At 39.6% G+C, this 9,052-nt stretch overlaps 1 protein-coding gene across 1 annotated transcript in view; it reads right to left on the bottom strand.

Moving 5' to 3' along the window:
- Positions 1-9,052, bottom strand: part of MYRFL (myelin regulatory factor like) — a 109,911-nt gene that overhangs the window by 32,333 nt on the left and 68,526 nt on the right. Inside the window, exons 12-13 of the mRNA XM_006146200.1 lie at positions 8,013-8,121; positions 7,094-7,203 (exon numbers count right to left, since the gene is read on the bottom strand). Coding sequence (XP_006146262.1) covers positions 7,094-7,203; positions 8,013-8,121 — 219 coding nt within the window. The remainder of the gene's footprint in view (positions 1-7,093; positions 7,204-8,012; positions 8,122-9,052) is intronic.

The following is a 9,052-nucleotide window of genomic DNA, read 5'->3' as shown; positions in this document are numbered from 1 at the left end:
TACGGAGACAGCATTGTTGAGACAGAGAGGTTATGTTGTTATATTTTGATCAACTCGACTGGGGAGAAATGTTCATACATTGAAATGATCACCTTGTAAGCTAAATAATGTAATTGAATGTATTTTTTTTAAAAAAGTAAATAATAAAAAAAGCAGTGAAGTTACTTAATGAGAATAGGACAGTGTGGAACGGAGGAGGTGAAGAGAAGAGGATAGAGAAAGATAGCAAGAGAACAATAGAGAGGCAGGATGTTAGTGAGAAACAGATATGGCTTATTACCTGTTGATGATGACATGTATAGTATTCCCAACTGGATTGGTCTGATAAGTATTTCCTGATGGGTAAGGTCTTTTTACAAGCAAAATGAGAAATAGTGATTGACTGTTTTTAAAAAAATAATTAGAATTATAATAATAATGATTGGGGAAAACATAGAAAAGATATTGAATGTTGAAGAGGGAGATTAATGTCTCTGTACTGACTGACATGCAAAAAAAAGCAATGTAACACACTGTAAAGTTACATGTAATCCAATGTAATATAAAGAAGATTATGATGATAATAAAAATAAAAGAAAAATAAAAATAAATAAATAAATAATTTTTTTTTAAACTCAAGAAGCATTTCTAGATGTGCCCTAAGGCTATCGCCCTTACTTCCACTTCCCATTCTATAGACTGGGACTCATAGTTTGGGCATCTAGATATGCAAAATTTCATTGGTACTTCTGTTGTATATTTTTTTTAGGTCTCACCAGGATTTTTCTGCTTACTTCACGGTTTCCTATAAAGTGCTTGTTTTAATGTTGAGAATTCTGTGAGGCATAATAAACATATGAACTGACTAAAAAAAAAAAAAAAAAAAAGAAACAGTAAGAGACTTGGGGTCAGCAGATGTCATAATGGTTACATTGTTGGACTACCTTATAGTCGACCACAGTTCAAGTTCTGTACCTAATGGCTTAAAATTCATGCCAGGTGCGTGTGTGTGCGTGTCCAAATTCCTGAGAGGAGAATGGAGGAAAAGTGATTGTAGGATGGTCATAGCCCTTGGGCAGTGATTTCTTACTTTCTGTCTCTCTGGAGAACACATGCTCCCAATAGCAAAAATCTCTCTACAAAAACAAAACAAAACAAAAAACAGTAAAGGAGTGGCCCCAAGGTGGAGTGTTTAAGAGACCCACATCCAGGGGCCAACAGGTTGCATGGTGGTTAGGGCCACTGGATTCCCACATGGCTGACTGCAATTCGAGTCCCAGACCCAGAGCTTGCTTTCTCTCTTCCGCTCTCTCTCTCTTTCTCTCTCTCTCTGTCCCTTTCTGGTCAAATTTAAAAAAAATAAGTAAGTAAATAAATACATAAAGTTAAATAAAATAATTCTTTTTAAAAAGAGAAAGAAAGAGCCACATCCAGCATGACACAGCTCAAATCCTGGGCCTGAGGACTTGAAGGACATGTCAGGGGCACGTGCACATGGTTGGTGGTGTGAGTGCGCCACAAATCCCAATAGGGTGAAGAAATGTAGGAGAAGGGATTACAGCATGACATGTTCCACTGGGGGTCCTTTCTCTCTCTGTTTCTCTCTCACTCTCTCTCTCTGGCAAGTGTACTCACCCTTTGGCAAAAAATAAAAAAATAATTAAAAAAAAAAAAACAGTAAGCCCCATAATGTAGCAGTTAAGCACTCTGCAGAGGGAGCTGAGTCCCACATGGCAGACCCTAGATCAAATCTGGACCCCCGTGGCTTGAAAAGTACATCAGGAATGTGTGTATATGCCCAAGATCCTGGTGGGAAGGAAAAATGGAGGAAAAAGGATTGCAGCATGACCAGGCTTCACTGGAGGGGGTTCTTTTTTTTTTCCCTTTCCCTCTCCCTCATATGCACATGCATGTCTCTGGCAAAAAGAAAAAAGAAAGGAAAGAAACTGTAAGCACTGCTGCTATAAATTACACCAACCAATGACCCAACAGTATTTATACAATTAAGGCTGCATGTATCCTATATCCCACTTCTCAGGTCTGCCCCAGAGACAACCTCCTCACCTATATCTCTTCCCCATTTCCTTACTGATCTTCCCTGGGCTTTTTGACACTGTGCTTGCCCCATGTTTGGCCAATCCCCTGACTTCACAGGCTCTTTTCCTCCACAGACCCTAACTGGATGTATTCATCAAGGTGTGATGTTTGGTCCTCTTTCCTTCTCATCCTACCTGAAATTGAAACCCTATGGGGAAAGCAGGCAGTGACAAGAGGGTACCTGCCACCCTTACCCGGGAGCCACTCTCCAGCACCTTGTTCCCAGACTTGCTGATATTTCAAGGGAGACAAAAATCCAAAATTTGTGTGAGGATCTCCTAATTTCTGAAATATTTATTTATTTAATTTTATTTATTATCATTAACATCTTTTAATTTGATACAGGCACTGAGAGAGAGTGAGAGAAAGTGAGAAAGCAAGCCACCAAGTCCTGGATGCTAATCACAGTCGGCCATGTGAGAATTCAGTTCCTTAACCACCACGCCACCTCCTGGTCCCAGTTCTCCTAACTTTAAAATGAAAGTAATAAATCTTAAAAAAAAAAATTAAACTCCCTAATGGAAAAATAACGTCTGCCAGTTTTTGACCCATAGCCATAATTCTTTGCTTTTTAATGAAAATCTTCATCCATGGCTACAGCTTCCTCTCTACTAAAATTGCTCTTTCAAGTCACTTTTGGGGCATTTTCATCTGAATGTTCATTGGACATCTCAAAGTCAAAATTCAATTAATCTTTTCCCCAGAAAATTACTTCTCCTTAAGACCTTTTTATGTTAATAAAACCACTTCTCTTCCTTTTATTGAGATTCAAAAACTCAGGCATTAATTTAAACAAATACTTATCAGAGCATCCACAGTGTATTAATCACCAGCAGACTGAAGAGGCAGTGAAGAGAATCTCACAGCTAGTGAAGGAGACTGATAATGGAACGGGAGTGACGATACAATGTGATAAATACTCTCCAAGATGTACATTCAGAGATCTGTAGAGACAGGGTCAACCAAGGCATCCCAGAATTCACTAATTCTTTCTACCAACATTTGTTGAATCCCTACAGTACTCTAAGCCCTAGGGTAAAAGCTACAGTGAAGTGCTGGAGAAATAGTTTTGAAAAATATAGAAGATTTCTGCTCTCATGCAACTAATTAGGGAGATTAGCAAAGAGCAAGTAGGCAAATAAACAAGGTACTTTCAGAGACAAATACTCTCCAGGCTGCTATGAATAAGTTTGCAGTGTGTTCACAACACAGAGGCCCAGCTGAGGGGGTGGATGGAGTTTGCATCAGCCAGATGGGGCACCTTTTTCTAATTAGTGCAAAGGCACTATATACTTCAGGGGCCCTGAATCTTGTAAAAAGAAGAAAAAAAAGAGAGAGAGAGAGAGAGAAAGAAAAGAAACTGAGAGACTGTTTTAGATGAGGTGTCAGGGAAGGCCTCCAAATTATGAGATCATCTGAAGGGAAGGTCTTTAGGACAGAGAACACTGGACAGAACACCTCTGAGGAGGGTTTGAGGAAGAGAAAAAGCTGGTTTGTGGGTGTCGGGATTGGGGGTTAGATGGGACAGGGCAAGGGGAGTGACTTGCAAACACGTGGTGCCTGGGTAAGGGGACACTTGGAGAGGAGGGAAGGTGAGCAGCGCAGAGAAACCCTGGGCTTTCCGAAGGACAAACTGGAGTTCCCAGTGCTGCTGAGTGTGGAGAGGTGGCAAATAAATGGTTCCAAGCCACGGATACAGCAAGTGTAGACTCACTATACTCTGGAAGGGCCAGTTTACTGGAGAAAAAGGTAAGAAAGTCATTGTTCAGTCTGGCTGCACTAAAAGTGTAAAGGGATTGAGGGGTTGGTGTGAGTGCTAGGAAATGAAGTAGAAATGAAGATTCAACTCAGACTGTGAAGGATTATATAGGCTAAGCATCCCTAATCTGAGAATCCCAAATCTGAAATGCTCCAAAATCTAAAGTCCAGCGCTAGCATGATGCCACAAGTGGGGAAATTCCACACCTGACCTTATGTATAAATAGTGTAAAAAAAATAAAAAGTTCATCAGCAGCATACAAATTCCATCAGAAATGATGGCAACGTGAGACCACAGACTATCCACATGGTTGGCTGAGATAGTGACTCTGCTTTCTGATGGTGCAATGGACCCAAACATTGTTTTATGTACAAGATTATTTAAACTATTGTATAAAATTGTTTTTTCTTTATTCAGGCTATTTGTAATGAATTTCATGTTTTAGACATGGCCCCATTTCCCAAGGTATCTCATTAGGTATGTGCAAAGTGTCCAAAATCTCAAAAAAAAAACCAAAAAAAACCCTAAATCTAAAACATTTCTGGTCTCAAACATTTCAAATAAGGGATACCTAACCTGTACCTGTCTGTAGTCACGAAAAGCGCCAAAAGTAGAAAAGGGAGACCAGAGATTCATTTTATTTTTATTTTTAAGAAAATAACAATGATAGCTATTGATGGCTAGCAGGTCAATTAAGAAATTATTATAACAGCTTTGGAAGAAAAATAAAATAAAATAAAGAGAATAAAGAAAGGAGCCGATATTGCCAAAGTAAGAATTACAGGATTTGGTATCTAACTGGATATTGTGGTTGAAAGGAAAGTTTGAGATGCCGTCTGCCCTCCCTTGGCAATACCTGTTGTCCCCAAGACCCACCAATGTCTTCTTGCATGTGTCTCTCAAGTCTTCCTCTGTGAGCCCCTGCTAGTCTCCACATGGTTCTCTGAACTGACTTCGAGCTTTATATATGCGTGTCACAGTACTTCCCAAATTGTGACTTAGAGCTTCATTACTTATACACCTCGATGATCACCCCCTCTTAAAAAACAAGCTACTTGAAGACAGGAACCAAGTGTTACTTATCATTGCATGATTCAAATAAACAGTTCCTGGCACAGTGTAAAATGATACAATCACAGAGAAAAACAGTATGGAGGTTCCTTACAAAATAAAAAATAGAACTGCCATATGATCCAGCAATTCCATGCATGAGTATCTCCCCAATAACTGAAAACAGAATCTTAGAGAGACATTTGTACACCCCAGCAGCCTTATTCACAATAGGGAAAACATAGAAGCAGCCCCGTGTCCATTAATGGATGACGGGATAAGCAAAATGTGGTGCATAATACAATGGGACATTATTCGGATTTAAAAAGGAAGAAAATCCTGTCATATGCTGCAACATGCAGAATCTTTAAGGACATTATTCTAAGCTGGTCACAAAAGAGACAAACACTTTTTTGATTTCACTGTATGAGGTACTCAGAGTGATCAAAATCAAAGAGACAGAAAGTAGGATCACACTTGCCAGAGACTGGGGACAGGAGAGGAATGGGGCGTTATGTTTACTGGGTACAGAGTTTCAGTTTTACCAAATGAAAAGAGCTCTGGGGATGGATAGTGGTGATGATGATACATTATGAACGAGTTTAATACCACTGAGCTGATAAATTTTATTTTGTGTGTCTTACAAGGATAAAATATTGAGAAAAAAGTAAATAAATGTCTCATGGTACACTTCTCTAGTGAAGTGATGGTCTCGGTCTGCGAATGAGACTAAAGAGTTTCTGTTGAAGATATGTTAGTGGAAAGCAGGTGGTAGTGTAATAAATCAGTCTCTGCCACTTGGCTTTTGCAGCCAGGGCTGAATAGGCCTCCCAAACTCCATTCTGTAAGTTTTATCCAAAGACGTGTAGATAGAAGATAGTCTAGGGACCTGAAAGGAAAAGACACGCTCTGCTTTCCTACTCCACAAACGACTCGTGGCCAGCAGGAAGACAAGAGGTATCTCCTGGAAGCTGGTTAGAACTGCAAGGTCTACAGTCTCACCCCATTCTTGCTGGATCGGAATGTGCATTTTAATAAGATCCTGGTGCTGCATGTGCACTTTGAAGTTGGAGAACCATTGCCCCCATGAACTGACAAGTGACAAATTAGCCAGCACTCAAACATTTCTCCCTACTAATCCAAAATCCCTGTGTGAATCGGTCTTTCCTTCCAGCATCAAATATAATAATGCAATGTAAAGCAAATCAGCAGCAGAGTGAATTTGCAAACCTTGCAAAAGATTCAGGATTTCACAGAACTGATGGACACGGCATTAGGGAACTACTCAAATCACACGCACAGCTTTGACAAGTGAGGAGCTAGGAGACTTAGGCCTGTTACCAAGTGAAGGGGAGCTAATCTGCAGGCATGATAACATTCCTTCAAAAGAGAATGATTTAAATATCAAAGAATTAAGACAAGCCCTTGGGAAAAAATGATCTGGCCCATGAATATTTTTGTAAAAATGACCCACTTTATGATTATACTGTGAAAGTTATAGACTTGGTCCAAAAGCTATGCTCAGGCACTGCCACAGTGGAGCGTAGGTAGGTATCCCCACTTGGATGACTAGAGGCTATACAGGATGCCCAGGTTCAGTTCCCAGGCCAACCTGAACATGCTGGGTATGGTAGTAGGTAGCTGTTATCCTAGATAGTTGAGAGGCTGAGGCAGCGGCACAGAGGCATGGGTCCTCATAAATACCTACCTGTTTCTCTTCCTTTCCTTCTATCTCTTTAATAAAAAAGAAAAAGAAAAAACTGTGCTCAAAAGGAAAAAATAAAACGTCAACATTTTATTCACTCATTCTAAGGAGAAGCACATGTTGTATTATAGAAAAATATGTTTTCATATGTTTCAGTTCCACTTTTTTAAATGAAGCCTAATCAAAACCGTTGTCAGTAGTTTTTATGATGTGTGGGCCTGTTTTAAGTGCATTTATGCTAAGTGGACTTTCCTAGTGCCAGTTTTCCTCTAACAATAAGAACTGCTGAATTCTAACTCTTAGTACATTCCATTTTCTTTTTCCTTTACGGGACTTCGTTTTGGTGCCTGTGATCAGTGTGGGATAATTGATACCAGCTCACTCCACAGCTCCATGAACAATTCTTTCTAATGTCCCATTTCTGGTTACATACTTCAGCCCACTGAGCAACCGTAAAAGGGGGTTTCTCCAGATTTAGTGGCAGACATCTGGCCAACAATTACCTTATCGACCATGAGGAAGTTCTCCAACTTTTCTCCATTTTCGCAGGTGACATCACCAACCTCTCTTACAGCTCTAGGCAGGATCTCTTGCACCTCCTGGGCAATCATTCCTACATACAGAACATTCCAACATGTTTAATCAGAGAAAACCTTGCTGGAGAAAATCCTCGCAGGCTTACATCAGGATAGAACACTGACACCCACATTTAGCAATAGTTGCTTATCCCTTCTAAGCTCTTGCTTTGATTTAAAATACATTCGAGGCAAAAGAGAAATTCTGAGCCAAGAGCCGTTTTAGGATTAAAAGTGGGAGTGTCATTTTCTCCACTTTTTCTCTCTTCAGTTTTTTCCTTCCTTCCTTTTTTCTTTTTCTTTCTTTTCTTTCTTTCTCTTTTGAGACCCTGAGTCAAATGTTGTAAAAGATGACTAAATACCTTAAAATCCCATAGGAATTAGTGTGGGGCATTACCTTGATTTCATTTCTTTTCCTGTTGGAGGCTCTTATCCCAAATGTTCTTTCTTCCTTTAGGATTCCTGGATTGGCTTATAAACATCACTTGGCTTATCCGTTCTCTTACATAGGCCCACCTATCCCTACACTTTCTCTCTACATCCTGGGACTGTCCATTACCACTCCTCAAACAGGTTGAGCAGCCATCTGGCCCTGAACCCTTATCCCACAAGAATCTGGTGAAAAGAAACAGTACATTCAAAATACTTCACCAGCTCCTTGGGGAGCAGGAGCGGGGGTGTTGAATAAGGATGACACAGAAATTCCTTAAGCTTTCTTCTAGTCACTGTGAGTTTCGCAAAGGATATATTAGACCAATAGGTGTGTCAAATGGCATGGCACACAACTTCAAAATGGACATTAAAATTTTAATAGCTGACGATACAAAATTAAAAAGGGAATTGGTACCTGTTTGATGGGCAGTGTTTATTCCCATTGCAGATGCAAATTCAGGTTTGTAGTCATATTCAACAATCCTCATTTGGGCTATTCTTCTCAGCTGTTCATTTGTGTCTACCTAATTTAATTAAAGAAGACCAGATTTCACCCACTTAGATATTTGCTAGCCAAGTCAATACCCAGAGTAACCCACAAAGATTAGAAATATTGGCAACGGGATTGTGCTTTTATTTTGTCCAAACTATTTTGAGAACAATTTCTGTTTTTCCCTCATAGAAGACAAAGTTTTGAGGTCTACATCAGTGACTTTTATCAGCTGACTACTAAACTGTCTGGAGTCCTCAAGTCTAAATTACAGAGCGGTCTCCATCATTCACTGCTCTTGCCTTACTTCTTTGCTTTGAAAGGCAAGTCTTCCTTCTGAAAAAGAAAGTTGCTCACTTTGGAAAGAAAGAATTGTTACTCAGAATTGCAAGAGATCATTTTCAAATGAGCCCACATATTCACAAGCAAAACTTCTATTTACAAACTGGGAATGCAATGCTTAATTCAAGTACCAGCCTGTGAGGAACGGATAGATTCTGTATCATTGAATTGCTATTGAACATTTTGCTGGAGAAAATTACTTCAAGTAGATTGCAAAGTACAATTACCCAACTGCTGATCCTTCACAACCCAGACCTCCTCCTTCTCCAGAAAGTTCCCTTCCCCAAAACCACCCTGGTCACCCTAGCTGCATTCTCCTCCAAGATCACTGCTCTGCAGTGACAATTGGGAATGTTCTCAAAGGCATAGCCAATTGTCACTGCTAAGTCCTCAAAAAAAGTCACAGGGTCCCAACAAAATGTTAACAAGACAGTCTAGTGAATTTTCCCCAAAGTTAAATGTATTTGATTCAAAAGGACTCCTCTTTCATTTGAGTTTGGTGTTTTTCATTTGTTTTGTTTTTTTTAAATAAATGAATGGCAAAAGAGGTATTTTTAAAAAAAATAATCTTAAATGACAAGTAAAATTTGGCAGCCTTTTATGGGTCTTCCAAATTTTCTTTG

Source organism: Tupaia chinensis, unplaced genomic scaffold, assembly GCF_000334495.1.
Source record: "Tupaia chinensis unplaced genomic scaffold, TupChi_1.0 Scaffold000168_1, whole genome shotgun sequence".
NCBI classification, from domain to species: Eukaryota; Metazoa; Chordata; class Mammalia; order Scandentia; family Tupaiidae; genus Tupaia; species Tupaia belangeri.
This window is presented reverse-complemented; position numbering and strand designations above follow the sequence as displayed.